Here is a 20,750-nt window from a genome sequence, read left to right on the forward strand (position 1 = left end):
CAAATCTGACTGAAGCTGAGTCTCATAAAGAAAGTTCAATGGCCAATTTTCGAGATGAGCATACGACATCTTCGAAAGTGTATCTGTCACAGATGTATGATTAACGTGTCACGCCGTTCACATTCCACGGCGGCGGCCGCCCGCTACAAGTTCATCCCATTTAAATTTAGCACGGCGCGTGCCGTCTTTGGGCGTCTCGGGGGGAGGAGGGTGTGGGGAGCAGTGGGCGGGACGCGGTGCCATCACTCAAGTGACGAAAATTGACGGAAAATGGGCGGACACCGCTTGCCCGCGACGTCTTCAATTACCGCGTCCCGACGGTCACCGCCGCACTCGACAACGGCATCGGCATCGGCAGTGCATAATATCTTTTCTAAATGCGGCCACGCTATTATTAAGTTCGGTTTAAAATGCCCGCTACTAGACAGCACTAAATTCGTGAGCTTGCTGCTGATACAGCAATTTGCAGCCTTGACTTTGAGTACGAATGACATTTTTGGCTACTACAAGCCTGCGCGCCACCTACCACGCGCTTAAAATTTGTCGGTTATTCGTCGGATTCAATCAATCATATCGTGTGAAAAAAAATGTGCAACATAAACCAAAGCTGTCGTCTGCACATATTAAGTCGTTGCTATTAAACACACCGAATCCCGGAAGGCGTATAGCAGGCAGCTAGAAGCACACTCGCTGCGCAATCTCGAGCGATATCTTCAACGAGGATTATTGAGATGCAATCTAGAAGCCATCGATCGGTCGATAATGCGGCCTAACTGCGCGCGCGCCATTGCGCAACCACTCATCAGATCAATCCGTCGATACGTCCATGATACCTTTATTAAGTGGTAGCCAGTGGAAACTTCTGTTTCAGTCCTTGGTACTCAAGAAACCAGTAAGCATTTTATCACAATATTACACGCCGATATACTCAAATATCTAAATAATAAACAAAACTCAAAACACCAGACTCTTTTCAAGAATATGTTGGATCGTGGAAGACCACAGCAATTTGTATTGTGTTCAACCACAAATGCGTGCAAATATCTGTCTCATACAACTGTGGATATTACATATTTGCATATTATTACAAATAAATCTGTTTTCGCTGTATATTTGCTTACGTTCTCTCGAGAATGAGCGAACGGAGGAAGCCACAGTCAGTAAAAGCTCGACGATCGATTTTGAAAATTGCCCATAATTAGCATGTATCTCACTCCGGACGACTGTGCGTTTAAAACTGGGATCTCGACCACAGGCTACATATTCCAGTAGCGTTTACCGAGTAACGGCAGGCGAAGGCGATGGACACAAATTGCCAGAGGAGCTGCCACTGCGCAAATTGTAGGCCGCGGGATCGATTGTTCCCGGCGAAGAGCAGCATCCGCCCTCGTCCTTCCTGCGACCTGCTGCTCACTCGCCAGCCGGTGTTTACTGGATAATTGGCGACCTTCCTGGTCCTACTTCAATACACACAGCTATGAATAAATGTAAACTTCGCAAAACTGACATATTACCTATATCTTACTACCTTATTAAGCAAACTATATGTTAAATTTAGTCCCTTTCTAACAAACACAAATGTCAAAATGACGGATAAGAACAAATGATTGTCAATGGCTTGTTATAGTTGACAAGTGTTTATAAATAACGCCATAAGTATCGACCGTTCTTATCATTTTTATTTATAATTAGTAGTTACTTGTCTAGCTTGCTTAATCTGATAACAATACTAAGCAAGCTTCAAAGCGGTTTGACATGTCTCAATCTACCGCTATTGGTTTCTCTGGCACGTATAATTACGCAGCTGTTCTTCGATCCAGCTTTGCATTTGCCCTTGAGGTACGCTATAAAGGCACCCAGTGGTCGCGCTTGCGGATAATTTATTTTGAATCTAGATAATGCGTCTTGTAGTGGCGGCATCGGTATTCCGAGTCACGTCCGAGACATTTGATCGTGTAACTAGGAGTGTGGTGTTTGTGCTGGCAACAAGCTCGGCGGGGAGGTAATGGTGGCGTAATTACGCAGGCATTATCAGGTGACCCCATATTGCGGTCGGTTGACCGGTACACGGGCCGCCGCGGGCGCACGGCTTGTGCGAAATGGAACGTACAACGTGACTAATAAATAAGAAATTTTATGTTCAATAACACTCAACGCATTCGATTTTTGAGAAAAAAATATTTTGAATTTCTACCGTAGGTCTGTCATGTAATATCAAAGTGTCATCTGACTCTCAGTTCAAACAAAATAATGGGCGTTGTTTGCTACATTTCATTTACAATAAATTGTTTCGAACAACATTTTGTTCTTTGATAAAAAGTGAAACATTAAACTCATATTGCACTGAATTGTGAGTCGTCTGTCTGTCGCGGAGTCTTTGATGTCTCAATTAGTAACGCGAGCGGGTAATTGTGGCGAAAATTAATTCGCTCTCAGCTGAGCAGGGCGCGCTGGGGGAGGGGGGGGGGCGAAAATTGCTGCGAACGAACGAGGACAGTCGCCGCACACAATTACGTTTACAAATTGTCTTGGATAAACCAAAAACTGGACGAAAATTTAAGTCTAATAGGGATGTTTCCACTACTGTTGTACTTCAAATACATTATTTCAAACTGTGCACGAAATAAAGCACCTGATAATTATTAGACAAACATAGATAGCAGCTATTTTTAAACACAATTTGTATTTAATAAATCGGATTGAAATATAAAAAGTAGGTCAGTTTACCGTGACGTCACTATACTCGTTTTCATATAAATTCCATATTAGCAAATCGTTTTGACAGTTCTAAAAAAGAAGCGGATTTGACTAGTAGGAAAGTAGCCTATGTACAATATGCGCATTTTCCGTACAATAAAATACATACAGTATAGTTGTAAGTATATAATATGTATGTATAGGTAAACGGGTTTCATGATCCTACCGATCTGAAACACGTGCAATTTTAAATTACTTGGCCAAATATTAAAGTTTTTGGCGTTTGTCAAATAGTTCTAATAATATTTAAAAAAAATATTGGTTTAAAAAATGCATAGGTACTTAAGTTATATGTATTTTAAATTTTAGCGTTAAAAATATTTATTAGGTCATGTACTTGACCAAAAAAGTTACAAAATAAATGCCTCTGACCGACAAATGCCTACGCAACCTTTGAATCTATAGGTAGGTAGTTAGTTTTTAGGTTAACATCCATGTTTTACTAGATTCTCATTTTTCTGTGTTCAAACATCGATGGCTATTCACAGCTGTTTGTAGTCAGTATCAGGGCTGTAACAGTATAATATTGCAAAGTACCTAACTACCTATAAAATGTAAACAAGTGCATCAGTAAATTAAGGTGGTAAAGGAGAGTGGGTTTCTTCCGAGAACAGTACGCCAGCCATGCACGCTCAGAACCGGTACCTTGGCGAAACAAAACAATAAACGCATACCGCCGTGGCCACACTCATGCTCTTATTCATATATGCGAGTGCACTCAGGTGTCTGTACGTAGTTGGGTAGTTTATGAAGATCTCGTGGTCAACTTAATCGACTTTAAATTACGGTTGATTAAACTCTAAAGCCTTTGTCCAGCAGTGGACGTCTTTCGGCTGAGATGATGATGATGAAACTCTTACGTGCGTAAGTAAAAATAATCGTTTCTAAGTCGCAATTTCACTGGTGTCCATGTTAGAGCGTACTAGTACTAGCCATAACTATTAGGTAAATAGTGTTTTTTTCATTTTACTCTTTTCCATCAACGGAATCGTTTTCTTGGTAATATCCTAATCCGAAACCGGAAGTGACTTGCTTACAGACCGTGTAAGTTTTTCACACCCACGTATATTCGGAGACGAGCCTTAATAAACCTATTACGCTTCATTACCTAATGCCGACCGGAAGACAAATATTACTCGCTCATCATTACAACCGCAAGCTCCCCTTTCTGTAAAATATTGCAATTCACATGTTTGTTGAATTGTGTTAAAGGGACACAGTATTAACACCTTTATTTCTTACTGGGTAAGAGCTTATTTTTTCGTGTCGTGAAAAAGAAAACGGCGTTTGTGGCCATATGATAAATGGCGGCGGTCATTTCCCGCCGGCCCCCATTACAGTTGTCATAGCATATGGCTGATTTGCCCCTGTATTGGTATGGGGGTTAAGCTATTGTTTGTTCTGTGGCGAGTTCATATCGGTTTTATTCAGGTAACACTGTCTGTATCGACAGGCTAATCGATAAACGATTTTACCGTTGATTTGTTTTGCTTAGCTGCGGGTATACGATATTTATAGTGTGATAACAACAAAAAAGCATTCATTTTCTGAAACTAGTAGACAAAACAAACCCTCTCATTTTTGGGACTTAAAAAACGATGAATGGATGTAATTTATAGGACCGTAAAGTTCTCAGCAAATAATTCTACAGATGGGTAAAACTGTAAGTGTGTTGTTCTACTTCTAGTACCTAAAAAAATAGCATTACAAATTACAATACTTCTTCATATTTCCCGCACGCTTCTCAAACAGACACTTGCAAATAAATCTATATAACACTCTGTAGCAATATAGCGCCACATTGGACGTCTAAAGGAGCTGAAACATTCCGTTTACTGTATACCATAGACTAAGAATCCTCCAGACGGAGTTTAGAGCAATTATTTCATGAAACCGATGCTGACAAAAATACGGGGGTGCGGGGGACGAGGTGAGCGAGGCCCCGTGCCGTGATTGGTCCGTTCAAAGACACGGACGTCACACAAATAAACTTTCGACTCGAAAATGGAGTAAAAAGTAAAACTACCGTATATTGTGGCAGAGGGGGTAGAGCTAGTTATGCTCAGTCTGGAGGATGTCTTGTCTGTGACAGAGGGGAACGGCAGCGATGAATTGGAAGTCGAAAGCAATAAAAGTCACATTAAGTCGAGAGCGAAGAAGCGGTGACGCAGCGCGAAGATCGGATTCAATTTGTCTGTGCTGACATCACATGGTGCAGGTATTTCCCAATACATGAGAAGCTACATAGAACTGATAAATTCAGCAATAGTTTAGCGTCGCTATTATTTTAATTATTAATTAAATTCCGTCAGTGTCTCATCAGCAATGATCGTACATTTTCCAGCATTTTTGGTGCAGCAGAGTGGTGTTAACGGAATTGGTATAGATAATTTCAACTGAAATGGTAAATTAAGGTTAATATTAGGTCATTACCTATGAAATTGGCGTTTTGTTCGGAGAATTTCAACTAAACACGAATTTCCATACAATTAATTTTGCGGATATTTTTTTGATGGCTAATTCAAACCAAACAAAATTTTTCCAGTAATTTTTGACACCTTTAAGGTATGTTTTCAATATCTCCATTTCTTGAAAATTGGTACCATTAGAAAAATATAAGTAATTTTAATACTCGAACCGACAGCACATGAAAAGACCTATTTTCAAGGCTTAATTCTGAACACTTAACAATAAAAAATAACAATTAATTGTATGTAAAATCGTTGTTTATTGAGTGCACTGTAGTTTTATTGTAATTGTGTATGTACTTTTGTAAAAAAAAAAAAACTAGGATCAGACTTATATCTATGAACAAAAACGCCAATTTCATAGGTAAGGACCTAATATTAACGTAATTAACGCTAATTAATCATTAGGGTTGAAATTATTTATACCAATTCCGTTAACACCACTCCACTGCACCAAAAATGCTGGAAAATGTACGATCATTGCTCATTAGGGTGGAGCGAAATCCAAAATTCTTGAATATAGCAATGGAACCCCTCTAAAAGGATGTCTATTTTTTATTATTTAAGGGAAAAATAATTAAAAAAATATTGGTATATACTTTTAGCCCTCTATTATTCGATTATATATAGCAATATATATATATTTTTAATAAATTTAATTTATGCTTATTTTTTTAAGACAAGTTTTATTCATTAAATAACATTATTTTCATACAGATATACTCGATTCCTATACTTATTTTTGTTTATAACGTATATTTTTATGACACGGTAAAACCACGTAAATAGGGGTTTTATGGAAAATGCCCTTTAACTCGGATATTGTGCACAAATTGGAGTTTACAACCCATAACAGAATCGTGAAAACTATTTTGAACATGATAAGATAATAAAAAGAATACTAATATAAGTATATATATGCCTAACATACGTGTGAACATGGCCCAAAAAGGGCGTAAGCGACGCCGAAGGGCGAAATTTGACGCTTATTTAAACATATAAGTAACCCTTTTTTTGCAGTAAAATGATACTTTTCGTAATCAATAACATCGTTACTTAATAACTCATATAATTTTTTTACACTGTAGCATTTTCCTTGTAAATTGCTGTTTAATATGAAATTTTGAAATTATATTATTGCATAAATATTAAAAAATGCACTAAAATTTTGGTAATAACTTATTATACGCTTATTAAGTATTATATAATTTCAATAAAATGTACACATATTAGTGAAATAGTATATTTTAATAATTGATGAAAAACCCTTATTAATTTCTTTAGCGGCCGAGTAGAGGGCTAAAAGTAGTGTTGATTTTGAAACTTGATATACGGCGCGATTTGGAAAATGAATTAGAGATTCACTAGATATGAAATAGTAAAGATATGTGACGTTCCACTGCAAAAGGTACCTTATGGCGGCTGGCGCTTACGCTGTTATTAACACCGGTCCATTATTCAGCCGGGGCAATGGCACCTTTTGCCGTGGAACGTCACAAATCTTTACTATTTCATATCTAGTGAATCTCTAATTCATTTCCCGAATCGCGCCGTATGCGTCTAATAATCACTATAATCTACATGACAAACTGCAACTTTTGGTACCGGTTCCACATTGATAATCAATTTTTTTTGTCCATACAAGGACGCTCCACCCTATTGCTCATCAGATCCATAACTAATCCAGATCTTAATTATAACCTGTTATTAAAGTCAGAATACGCCTGTTAGTTTGGGTTTATGAAATCTAAATGCTTCTCTAGAGTCTAGATCAATTTTCGTAAGTTGTCCCCCTGTTACTTGTTTAATGAATTCTAGTTCATATAAGTAAGTACCTATTATAAGGTAATTCATAGTAACAAGGACAATAAATTCCTTGAACGTACATACATGCTAAGATTGCTGGAAATAAACCACTAATGTCGTCATAAAAACGCTTTGCAATCTTACTGAAATTCTGTTTTACATTGCCTTTTTAGAACTGTTATTACAGTTTAAAATGTTTAAATTACACAGCACACATACGTACTAACTAGATCTGAAAAATATGACAAGGTACTTTTATGGAATACAACGGAATAGGAAAGTAATTTAAGTATCGAGCTCTAAGTCAAAACGCCTCTGGTAAGCCATTTAAATAATAACTGCCTTTAATTACCAACCTATTAGACACGACTGGAGCTGAAGCCTATTTCAGGTGTTATTTGATTAAAATTTTAAAATACCGCCTTACAATTAAGTCCGGTATACAAGGTTCTACGATTGTATGGATAATTTAGTTACTTACTTATTCTACCAAGCGGATTTAAAGCCGCGGCCTATAATCAAGGAATAATTTTAGCCGGACAAATAGGGAAAGGACATAATTACTGGTTTATTGAATTTAATTAAAACTAGATCATAAAGGTGTCCACTTTCACGCGTACGAGAACAAAGAAAATTTAGGAACTTAAAATTTATCGCCGCCTAGTTTATAATTATTGAACTGAAATTATGTACACAAACTTTGATATAGCCGGTGACATGTATACGGGTATGTAAATGGTAAAAGGCACCTATTTTGTGATGAATAATATAGCTTTGGTGATGTTCGATTTCTTGTCACTAAAGACATACCCCGTTATTCATAAAACTTAGTAAATTCTTAAAAACCTCTTCAAAATGTTATCTCTTTCTAACTAATACAAATAACGGATAGGGACAAAGATTATCTACGGTTTGTTAGATTTGACAGACATTTAGGAATAACGCCTTTAACGCCAATATACTTTAAAACCATTTCTAATTGAATCATATACTACTTGCGTTCGTTAAGTTGTGGTAGGCCGAAGCCTATATAACAATGTTTCGGTTTGATTTGGTTTCTATTAAGTGTACCTAATCGTGTAATCATAATTATAGGAACAGGAATATAGTTTGGAACTTAAACTGTTGACATGGTTTACACTACAACAGTCCTTTATGAGACGGCAGCTACAAGCGCTACTTTTAACGTTAACCGGTCCTTGCAATGTACTTACCTACCTATTAGTTAGATTTAATCCGTTATCTTTCAGTCTTCAATATTTTCAGATTTCATAAATCATTAGAACACCTGTGTCTACGATAAATCACTAAACGCCGGTTGTAATTAAAAGGAATACAGGTAAGATTTTGGAGCACAAAGTGTATAATTAATTTTTGTTTCTTAGATGAATCACCGATGATTAGAGACGAGGCCAGGATTTCGTGACCACTTGTATGGACGCAGATGTTTACGTTATAATTGCTGTTGCACTTAATGATCCGAGACGGCGGTCAACATCTGAAATCATTAATACACCGTCTGTAGAAATGGACGTCTGTGGCGCCTCAGTCTTAGACAGGTAGGTTGAAGATAATTGTTTAATGGAGCGCACAACAAATGTTACCTACTACATGGATTATTGTATACGTAATCTTGTATACCAATTATGTAATAATGTATATGTACATACGAGGTGGATGTGATACATCACCAATATTGCCTTAACAACAGTAAGTCGAGGTAAACCGCAGACTTCAAGCCAAAGTAACAAATCAGTCGAATCCCTGATACGTCTAAATTTACCATTCATCTTCGCCAAAGCCATAAATAATGTCGAGGTACGCTATGAAATTGTTTTTTCGCACTTCTTTATGGGTGTATTTATAAGAAAATTATAATAATTGTGTGCGCCATAATTACCTGATGTAATGTAAGGCCAGCAAAATATAGCGGCCAATTTGAATTTATGTAAAATATCGCGCAATAAATTTACATTTTAATACGTCCCTCATGGCCGGCGTGGGCGCGATATCTCTGTTTAGAATCAGAAGCTCGTATCTGGAAATTGCGAAGATCGATCGGTGACGTGCCTAGTCAATCATTCCCAGCTGTATGTTCAATACCAAGACGGTACCTATCTACATAGAGAACTAGATAAGTTGGTACCTATGTCAATTTTGTAAGGTATATACGGCGCTTACATTTAAACTTATGGCATTATTTAGACTTATGGCACTATTATTAGTGGATAGTCGTTATTCCACAAAAGTAAAGCACACATTATTTTAAATAACAACACCAGGTAAGTTCTTGATTAAAACATAACTGCGATCGTCTTAACTTAAACGTACGAGTAATTCACGAGTAGATAAAAAAAGTCAACGTAATATCGTATCTGGGTAAAACATTCTTATTATGATAATGGTTAATTCTTGACATATTTTATATAATGCAAGCCCTAGGCGAGTTGGCCGACACTATGTCTAATAAATTTATGGGCCTTCATTTTCGAGTTGATCGGCGCTCGAAATTATAATCGTCGTGCTCGAGGCGCGGCGAGCCCGGCCAGCGCCCGCGCCGCCGCGCGCCAAGTCGGAGTTCACTGCACATTTCACCGCGGGATTATTTATCAGCCGAAAGAGACGTCTCTTCGATTTGCGAAACGAGTTTGATTTGATTTGCGTAAGTACATAGATTTGTTTCCGAAAGTTGAGAATATTTGTTTATTATCTAATCTTTATTGCATATAATGTGAAAGAAAATTTATCATACAAAAGGTGGATTTAAGTATGTAGTAGGTACAAAGTAAATTAGAATATAATTTTAATATTCGTGAAACAAATACCCCCAATTTTGGTGCCTTTCAAATCCACATTAGAACTGGTTGTCTCCTTGTCTCCGGTATCCTACTTTCGGGAAGAGACTAGAGACTCTTGTTTTACTGTGTGTGTACGTGAATGATCCAAATGTCATCCTGTGATTAGAAGTTGATTAAAAGAAAACACGTGAAAATTGTATTAGATCCGACCCAATAGAAGGTTAAATCACAAAAGACCCTACTAGCACTTGAATCCTTTAAGCCAATTTCCACAATTTTTAGCATTTTTCAAAAAACGACAAAAAAATATTTTTGTACTATACATAGGTACTCACAAAATTTCACGAGAATCGGTTGAGAAATGCGACCAACATTCGGACATCAAAAGCATTTTTACCGAAGCTGAAACGGAGACCTTCGCTAACGCTCGGTCAGTTAAATTTAGAACTGTGTTAGAACCTAAGTCCTGCAGAGCTCGTGTTAAAATTAGAAATAAATATGCTCGAGACGACTATGTACCTAATTTTCCTGTATATAGGTATTTAATAAGCAAAGAAGATAACTATTTTATTTTACATATCCGTTGTTTACCTAAAACAGTTGTTGACACAATGAGTAAACAACCAAAATAAAGTGAAAAAACTGTTGGTAGAAAGAGCATAAATGTCGTTATACACGCCGAAGTGAGGAAACGACATGTCGCGTTTAATGATGTAGAAACATCGGGGCCGACTGGAGCAAAAGTTAATGCCATCCAACACGCATCACTGTAACCTCCGACTACCCGCATTGTTACAGATAGAAAATCTTACAACCATCAAAATCTTTATGCCATTGACATACGGTTTCATTTTACCTACATTTTTCTTAAATGTTTATTCATTACAACCATGTTCCCATAACACCGCTAATTTAAAAATCCGAAACCGCATTATTGTTTTTGTCTCTGCGCGATTCGCTTTTCCTATGTGAACGCATTCGTTACATTTTTCATGCTCATTACACCTTCTAACTGCTTAATGACTGCGTATTTTCTATTTAAATGTGTAAAGCAATTAATTGTTAAGAATAACGCTAAATCGCGGCCATTAAAGTAATGATTAATCGTATCGGATCCAGCGCGTTGAGTGCGTCGGATCTGAGTGCGGAAATGTTCGCGCACGTGCGCTGCGCTCGCCGCAGCCTCCTAGCAAAAAGCAAATGGCTGTTTTATGGAAATAACACCATTTATCTCGTAAAATATGCTTGACGACAAAGCGACTTGTCCAGGAAAGGACTGCATTCATTATCTCCGTTCATGTGAAAGGGTACAGCGTATATTGGTTAGTTCGGAGTTCAAAAAAAGCAGTATTAATGTGTCGGTATGTAATTAATTGGGGCGAAAATTTATGTTTATGCAATAAATAGATGAGACATGAATACTTACAACTTCTAGATGTTTAAAATACATTTCATAATGAACATAAGATGATGTACTGATACCTACAGTGAAATTTAGTAGGTTGTGGATATGCAACTTTGTCAGGAATTTCGAGTTTCTAGTTACGCAGCAGCACATTACAGTTAGCCCATTGGCACAAATACCGCTAAATGCCAGTTTCACACTTAGTGATCATGATCTCATATGATTTACAACATTGTATAAACATAAGCTCAACCGATATGACTCTTAACCTTATTGACCAGTTTTATCGGAGATCAAGGGTTAATTGAGAGAGTTTGAACGCTAATTAATATATAACTAAAAGATTATCAATCAAATCCGAATCTGAGTGAATCAAATATGCACTTTTGTTGTAGTTATAAGCCTTTTTCCACAATGGGCCATCCACCTAACACTATTAATACAACGTGATAGAAGAGTTCTTGTTCAAACTGTTCTACAATTGTCGCCTGGCTGACAGAACAGAATCACAACAATAAATACCTGATTAGCCGAATATGGCGTCTAGATTGATTAATTGTAGAATTGTTAATGTATTAGCTACAGAAAGTTTAAGTAGACTTCAGCCTATAAAATCCTTTTACTTAGAACGCTATCTTAAAACTACCTAACTTTTCCGTAAACTAATCAATTAAAGCGTAAGTAATTGCTTTGCCCATTTAGTTATCCTAGTAACGTGGTTATCTTGACCAACCTCGCCCGTTGCATCGCATGTCTAGCCAGTATATCGCTACGACGGCAAAAGTTCAGCCGACAGGGCGAACACTGACAACGCGAAAAATGCTATGATTATCAACTTGGCCATCAAGTCATTATCGGCAGGGTTAATTTTTGAATTTTATACGATGATTACACTTAAAAAAGGTCAGTCGGTTTGTTACGAAGCCTGTATAGCTTCTCTATATTTGCATTCGCCTGATGAAGTCTATGTTCGTTCTAAATGAAATATAAAATTAGATTATTTTTATGACTCGAAAATGTCTAGCAATTTAGTATCAGAGTTAATATTTTTAACTTAAATATTCTAGTCAATGCAGCATTTTATCGCCAATTTTAGTGATTCTTAGGCGCAGAACTACAAAATGTATCTATCGAGTACCTACCTCCAGTTGAGTTCACTAACATATTTACAAGCTAACGTTCTAAAAATATATTTACAGGGCTCTAGGACTCTGACAATAAGGTCGTGTAAATACCTATATCGGGTGGAACAGAACGAAGGACTTTTATGCAAATGGGGAATTGTTTAGGCTACGTACTTTATTTTTCACTAATTAATCACGTTAATATTTCTAACCGTTTTTGAGATACAGTTATTTAAACATTAGTGCAAAAATCTGTATGGTTCAACCCTAGCAAGATAATCCTATTAATGACATGACATGTGTCAATTTAAAATGTAAATAACTTTGTAGGGTTGTCACTGATATAAAAATATTTCATTTTAATAATTTTGTTTTACTTTTTAATCCAGCTTTACCATTATAATAATTTGATTGTAGATCACTTAGATAACACTATCCTTTCAGCGCAGTCCCTAGAAATGTTCCACCCTGTATATTGACTAAGTCCCACGGTAAGCTCAAGAAAGCTTATGTTGTGGATACTCAAACAAAGATAAATATAATATACAAATACTTAAATACATAGAAAATATCCTTGACTCAGGAACAAATATCTGTGCTCGTCACACAAATAAATGCCCTTGCCGGAATTCGAACCCTTCGAATTGGCTTCACAGGTGGGGTCACAACCCACTAGGCTAGACCGATTGTCAAAAGATGTTTGTGAACTCGACCGTACCTATCTAAATGAGCATGAATTAACATATGTACTTATATCAGATTATGAGATTAGCCTCAAGACTAAGATAAGAGGTCCAATAGCAGATTCTTTCAAAATGTCGCATTCGACACGCTCATACGACTAGACGTGTGTTAAACACGCAACAACTATAATTTGGCGCGTTTGGCGTCGCTAACCGTCGGCTCGGAAGGCGACGGAAGCCTGTCACAGGCGCAATTACAGTACCGAGAATCGGCATTAGTTCGGACTGAACTATTTATGTAAAATAAGAGCAACCGACCAACCTCTCGTACGGGGAAACGGCGATTGCACGCATCACTCATTAAGCACTTTAGAGCAATTTGAGGAGAGCAGAAAAAGTCGGACGGGACGCCGCAACATCGCGTGGTCAATTAAAATGTTGCCGCTCGGCTGCTGCGCCGCGCTGCGACCAACGGTATTTTCACGTACAAAGCGGCAAATTAACTCCGTCCAGTTCCACGGAATTGCTCGTATCCTCCGCTATTTAAATAAGGTACTGTAACTAGCTTTATTTAGCAAGGTGCTAGTTGTCGCTGCAGCTTTCGACTACGCGGTGCTTGCAACATTTTCAGCAATTCGAAGTTGAACATGTTCGGAATTGCAACGTATGTAGTTATCCTAGTTAATACTAGTGTACATAGATCTCAAAAACCGGCCAAGTGTGAGTCGAACGTGCGTTTGATTTGTAATTCTATACCATGACAGAATGTTTTATATTTATATTAGATTCAGATTGAGATTGTTATAAAAGCTTATTCCGTGTCTTTCTCACATTTATATAAGATTTAGTTTTATCTAAGCCAATTTAATAGATTATTTCATTATTTACAAAATCTATACACCTACATAATCTGGCTCGTGATATGATAAAGTGCCGGTAGTGTCTTAATTCAATTAAACACCATAAAAGAACAAGCACCGTTCGGTGGCCCATTACACCTGATGCAGCAGAGTGACTGGTTCGTCACTCATGACTTTCATTCTACTTGCTTTAATCTAGTTCAAATCCGTTTACCTACGATCAATCTGATAAATACGTCAGTTGGTTTTGCGTTAGCGCGTAAGGGTAAGTATGAGAAAATATGATTCCAGTCTAATATCAATGCGTCAAAATTTTAAGTATTCAAGAATTGACCTCCTGAGTGCGCCTACACAGCGCCTGCCGCACCAGTGTTCAAACAGCCTTCGAAGTAAAAGGCAGTATGTTTCACTACTATTTCAGAACACTTACGTTCTTTCATAAAACGATATCACTTCCGGACAAACGCGTTTACATATTTACATTTAATGCAATTCAACCTATTGTAGACACTTACATGTGAAAAACTAACAGTCAGGTATAATAGTACCACATTCCTGCATTTGTTATCGTGGATGAAGTAGCAATTTATTACAAGGCCTAGCGGATCAGCGTGTGACTTGGGATACTATTTTATACGGTATTTTATCAAAATCTGGGTAAATGTCTTAACCAGGGGGACCCAGGCTTTAGCTCCTCTACACGATGGCCCATCATACTGACCCACTAAGACGGGCCAGCGTTAGAGGGGGTACTTAGTGGTGTCGGGTGGCTTATGGCGCGGCGGGATCAAAGGTACTGAGCCAGCGATGGTGCGTACTCAATGTACGCAACTATCAACACGTGGTCTCTCAACCATCGCATGGCCATCTCGCTGGTGCAGCGCTGAGCCATCGTGTAGAGCCATATAATAAAGGTAAGTTAAAACTGAGCGCATATCTTGCCGACTGTACGCGCTGCCCTTCCTTCCCCATATGCCCTTACCGATAATATGTACTATTAGTAACAGCACCAGTCATGGGACATTTAAGAGGAAATTTGGAGTATATATGATATTTCCCTTGTACATGTAATTGGTCTTCCGCTTAGCGTGTTAAAAGATGAAAGTCCTATCCGCCTTTCATGTTCTAGGCGTGTTGTATCAAAGATACTGCAATGAGTTTCCACATAATTAACAAATTAAAACTATGCTTTTTTTCTCCAGTCATGGACACCAAAGCTCCAGTAATGGGCCCCCGGTAATGGACGTGGATCCAGTAATGGACCCCCTATAATGGACATTGCTCTATCAGTATAAAATTTTGAAATGGGGAATAAGTTATGGCAAAAAAATCAATTTTTGGTATAAGCTTTTATCGCTGAATGTATTTTTCTTTCCACAGACAATTATTATTGTATTAGATTCATCGAGACATTTCTAATATACCCAAACACAATTAGTTAGGGTTTATTGCGATAAAGTTCCCATGGCCACCTCCTGTCTCCATCATCAGATCAAGTCCATGTTATCATAATATTATCATCCGATTTGCATACTTAATTACGTACTTACACAAAATTTCAACTGAATCGGAAATCGAAAAGTAGGTCAAATTCAGCTACCAAGATTTGACCCACACTAACTAACAAGGCAAGTTAAATAAAAGTTTGGAAAAACGATATTAATTTATCCTAAGTCCGAGAATACCTCCTGGTTGACATATTTCGTAACTACATTTTACTTCTGTATTGTTTAAAACATGAAATTATGGCATGGCAAGCATCATTATGTCAATTGTCCCACATCATAGAAGGTATGCAGTTTTGCAGCTCCTATAATGGGATTGGGCCAAATACCACTATTTTTTTACATCTGTGGAGTCACAACATAGTGTGTTGTATACCTTATCTCATGGTAAATGCAATTAACAAAACACATTCTAGTTTTCATCAAGTATTAATTAATTAAGATTTAATAAATTAACTCACCTCTCTTAACGAAGTTGTTAAGAATTTTTAGTGATATTTTTTTTCAGTGGCACGACAACTTTTGGGTTGACGCACATTTCTTAAAAAATAACCGAATTTAATAAAAATTCAAACATAATCAGCTCTAGGACTCTTATTTATGATACAAATATATCCAGTGTTTATAAACTACTTTTATATACTTATTTTAGAGGAATTGTGTGTTTTTGTCCCATTACTGGTTCCGTGTCCATTATAGGCTATACTACTATACTACTTTTACGACTGATCTGGCCTAATCAGTAGTGACCCTATGAAGCCGATACATGAAGCCAACCCTATGAACGCATTCATTTGTGTGATGGACACAGATTTTTGTTCATGAGTTGTATGTAAATATTTAAGTATTTATAAGTTATATATATCGTTTTCTGAGTACCTTCCCACTACATAAGCCTTCTTCAGCTCACTGTGGGCCTTAGTCAATTTGTTATATCAACGACAACTCTATTAGGTGCCTACATTATCAGTATATTGTAGATAGTTAGTACTTACCTACATATCAAGCTTATGTAATATCTACAATGTACAATGGGGAGTGCTCGGAAGAACTTTTTGATTTGGTGCCATCGCCATCGTCTCGTTTCTATCACCGCACCTCCCGCCAAAGGAGCAAAGTTCATCCCCACTTCTTAGATACATGGCACACCAAGAATAAGCGGGCATCTCGCTCGTTTCTCCCCAGAACGTGCAGAATGTGGAATGACTTGCCTCCTGAGGTATTTCCTTTGCGCTACGAGATGGGATTCTTCAAGAAGCGGGTATTTAGGGTTCTCAAGGGTCGGCAACGCTTAAGTGGCTCCTGTGATGTTGCTTATGTCCATGGGCGACGATGACCGCTTCCCATCAGGCGGCTCGTTTGCTGACTATTACATTTAAAAAAAACTACCTACATATCATCAAGTTTAATGTGTTAATGTTAAATTCCGTTTATTCACATACAAGAAGTAATTATAGCGTTTTTATTGTTTGAAGTGTTTCACTATAATGGGAATTAGTTACTACAAGTTTCTGTTGACGCCGCCAATTATCAAATACCATTGTAATAATTACCGGCTCGTAGACCTCGAGTACAAATGGATCGGTACATAGATCACCTCGCAGCTAATAGAACCCGTCCGAGACGCATCAATCACGAGCCACCAACAACAACGAAAACACTGTTAGTTTTGCCGCTGAATTATTAATTACATTCCCACAAAAAACGCACACACGACGCCGAAACGCATAAATTTCTTCCTTTTTCACCGCACAAAGGAGCCGGGCGCCCCACAACAACGCTAAACAGATTAGCCGCCCGACACGGCCGTCGCGGCATAATTTTTGGCGCCAGTAGTCCTGCCTCTAGATTAAACTAATATGAAAAGGAAATTGAGTAGAAAATGGACGAAGGCTCTATGTGTCATTAAGAATTGGTTCCGCCGCTCGAAAGCGCCGCCTCGACCTAACTTATTTGAGTTCACTTAATTGAATTAGCATTTCGGTAGTTTTTATGAACTGCTAGTAATGTTCCGAACGAAATTTAATGGCCTATTTTTGGTTAATAACAATAACGTTTATGTGACCGGACTGACTAAATAATTGCCTTAAGTTCTTTATGTGGGCGAGCGAGGGAGTATTATGTATTAATTACTTTTTTATGTTTTTATTCGGAAAGTTACCTGCTCGAATAGCCTAAATATAAGTGATTGTATAAAGGATGACTCACGTTAGACCGGGCCGCGTCCGGGCCGGAGCTTCCGGAGCTTCGTTTTCTATGGAAAGCATCACGTGATCACCTGTCATCTGTCATAGAAAAGTAAGCGCCGGAAGCTCCGGCCCGGACACGGCCCGGTCTAACGTGAGTCATCCTTAAGAATTTATATACAAAATCTCGACATCGACATTATGAGTTTGACATTCTGAATATTTTATTAATCTGTAAGTTGTTGTAAAACTACATAAAAGTATCAAGTAAATTAGATGCTATGAGTAAAAACTACTCAACATAAATTAACCCTGTATATCATACGATATATTATTCATGAATGACCAAACCTCACCTACTCGACTTATTCCAACTAAGGAAGATAAGTAGTTATTTGTTTTTCATGTGTGGAGAAACTTTATACGAGGCTGGTCACCCCTGAGACCGTATGAATAGTAATAGAGGTTAAGACTCTAGGGACGGAGGATGGGTCCCGCCGTAATGCGCCGCTTATGGTGCGTGCTAAATCGACAATACCCGGGGGTGGCCAGCTAACAAACCGTTTTATGAACGCCTCTTTTGGGCACAGCTCCAATCCAAACTTTAAACAACTTTTATACCGTGAAGAGTTCAGGCCATCTTAATGTTTATGTCACGCCTGGATGTTTTATTTTCTGATTTGATATAGTTTTTGCTGTTATTGTATAAGGTCCTTAATAAGCAACACAGAAGCCGGTCAGAATTAGATTCGGTATATTAGATGATCTGTTATACTTTGCACAGATTTTTGTTAGCATTGTTAATAGGTAACTAACTCAAACAATAAGAGCAACAGTGAACTTGTTCTTTGCTTTACTCTATCGAATATGATTCAGAGTGATGTATGGGTATAATCAACCTTTGGCGCGTCGAAATGTGTGCCTATAGTAAGTGTGTGTTAAGGGAGTGCGGCCGCGTTTGCGGCGGCGCGTACGCAGCACTCACATTCATGAGCAGGTCCGGAGAGGAGGAGCCCTTGCCGCTCATGGCGCCGGCCGGTTCATGTCACAAACTCACAGCACTCGCGGCGGCGCAGGCGGCGCGGGCGGTCTGCGTGCGCCGAGCGACGACTGCCGCGCTAAGGCCCCCACCGCACAGCCCAAGCCCCCACCGCTACCGGCTGCCACATTTCTCACTATAATTTGCGTGCTGCTCGTTTTTTACCATTATTACTCCCTCGTTTTGTTTTACGTATTATCGAGTGCATCCCGCTCGCACCGGCCGCCATGCGCGGCGAGCGACGCCCAGATAATAGCCGCGCGCAATTACCGCGAGCAAGCCGGCCAGCGCCGACACTGCCAACGCCATCTCGTGTCGGGAGGCGGAACTAAAAGTTGCCAATTCTTTGCAAGTATCTTTTGTATGATAATAAACTTACTATAAAAATATCCTTTTATAATGATATGTAAATAAATATACACATAACAAATATCCTACACACAGATAAATAAAACAATCTGAAATCTAAATCTTCGGCCTAGTAGGTATTAGTTATACTATACCAATATACCTACATACTATATTTATCTACCACTAATATGGTTATGGACAACCCAAAACACCATCTATATAATACATCTGCATCCGGCATATGCAAATACATAAGTGCGACTGCGACGCAATGATATTGAAATCATGGGATCGTTCGAAAGACTTCAGATGCAACTAGAGTAAAATCACCACCACCACCAAATCGGCTCAGTAGTTCTAACGAACGAACATACCCACATCATACATAAATACAGCTGGTGGAATAAAATCTTAACCAGTAAAATGAAATAAATGTTGAACAATCGTAAACTTAGGCACATAGTAAAGTTATAAATGAAAAAAAAACTGTAACGTATAAAAACTAAAATTTGGGCATTTGTGCTGAAATGCACGTTCGTTAGTGCAATGTAGCCAATGATGGATTGAATTGATTACCTAATGTAATGTTACCTTTACAATTTTATTTTATAAATATTATGTATAACGAAAACCAAAGCCTACGAGTTTCGTAGCACTTCGTAGCCATTGCGTAGCGCGGAGCCAAATTCATGACCAAAGCCGTAGCAAGCTGCATAAGTACACAACGTTTGTACGCTTTTACGTGGTTACGTTGTGTAATTTAATTAAAGCAAATAATAATCGGCGCGATTCGGGAAATGAATTAGTGATTCACTAGATATGAACTAGTAAAGATATGTGACGTTCCACGGCAAAAGGTACCTTATAGCGGCTGGCGCTTACGCTATTATTAACGCTGCTCCAATATTCAGCCGGGGCAATGGTACCTTTTGCCGTGGACCGTCACATATCTTTACTATTTCATATTTATTGAATCTCTACCTACCGAATCGCTCCGAATGTCAGTACACAACCACAAGTTAGTGTCATGTCTATATTCAGAGATTCTCGTTTGCGCATTCATATATAATTGTCATAAATTAACTGGTATGTATTAAATTTACACTTCTGAATGCATTTTACAATGAGTGGCTTCGTTTTGAATCCCACTGTTTGAACTACACATGTACTCTGGCCCACCACGCGTAACTGCCGTAACAGCGATTGGAAAACTCACGAAATTGTAAATTATATATTTATATTCGAAACTGGTTTTCTAATTGCTGTTACCTACGCGTGTTGGGCAGTGAATCAAGGTTTTGAACGCCATTTCATTGGTCGGGCTTGGGCTATTTTTTGTCTCGAGAAAGTAAGTTGATAGAAGTGAAGTTGACATGATTATGTGGTGATGTTGCACAGAATATAGCTGTTGTCTTACAAAATTTGGTACTTCTGTGGTTTTCTAAGTAGAATGGGGGTATTTAGGGAGTAAAATGGTCGTTCTTTATTATCTATCACTGTGGCTGTCACATTCTAAGGAGTGACACGTGACACGACAGACGATAAAAGCGTGACCATCGTGTGTATGTATACTTTTAGACTCACTGAATCGTAATACTACTGAACTGAGATTTCTACTTAGGATTGGGATGATTTGGATGGGATTGGGGATTGATTCAAAATGTCAAACAATATTATTACGATATTATAATATTTATTTAGAAATCATTTTAAATGCACTACTTAACATAGAACATAGATAACACTTTACCAACAAGGCACGTCAAAT

The 20,750-nt window shown here is 38.1% G+C and overlaps 1 protein-coding gene across 2 annotated transcripts in view; it reads right to left on the minus strand.

Annotated features, from left to right (window-relative positions):
- Positions 1–18,966, minus strand: part of LOC134792791 (transcription factor Sp9) — a 102,420-nt gene extending 83,454 nt beyond the window's left edge. For both annotated transcript variants that reach the window (XM_063764137.1, XM_063764134.1), the window contains exon 1: positions 18,578–18,966. In XM_063764137.1, the coding sequence (XP_063620207.1) occupies positions 18,578–18,619 (42 nt within the window). In that variant the 5' untranslated portion in view covers positions 18,620–18,966. The remainder of the gene's footprint in view (positions 1–18,577) is intronic.
- Between the last annotated feature and the right edge of the window lie 1,784 nt (positions 18,967–20,750).

Source organism: Cydia splendana, chromosome 8 (assembly GCF_910591565.1).
Source record: "Cydia splendana chromosome 8, ilCydSple1.2, whole genome shotgun sequence".
Lineage (NCBI taxonomy): Eukaryota > Metazoa > Arthropoda > Insecta > Lepidoptera > Tortricidae > Cydia > Cydia splendana.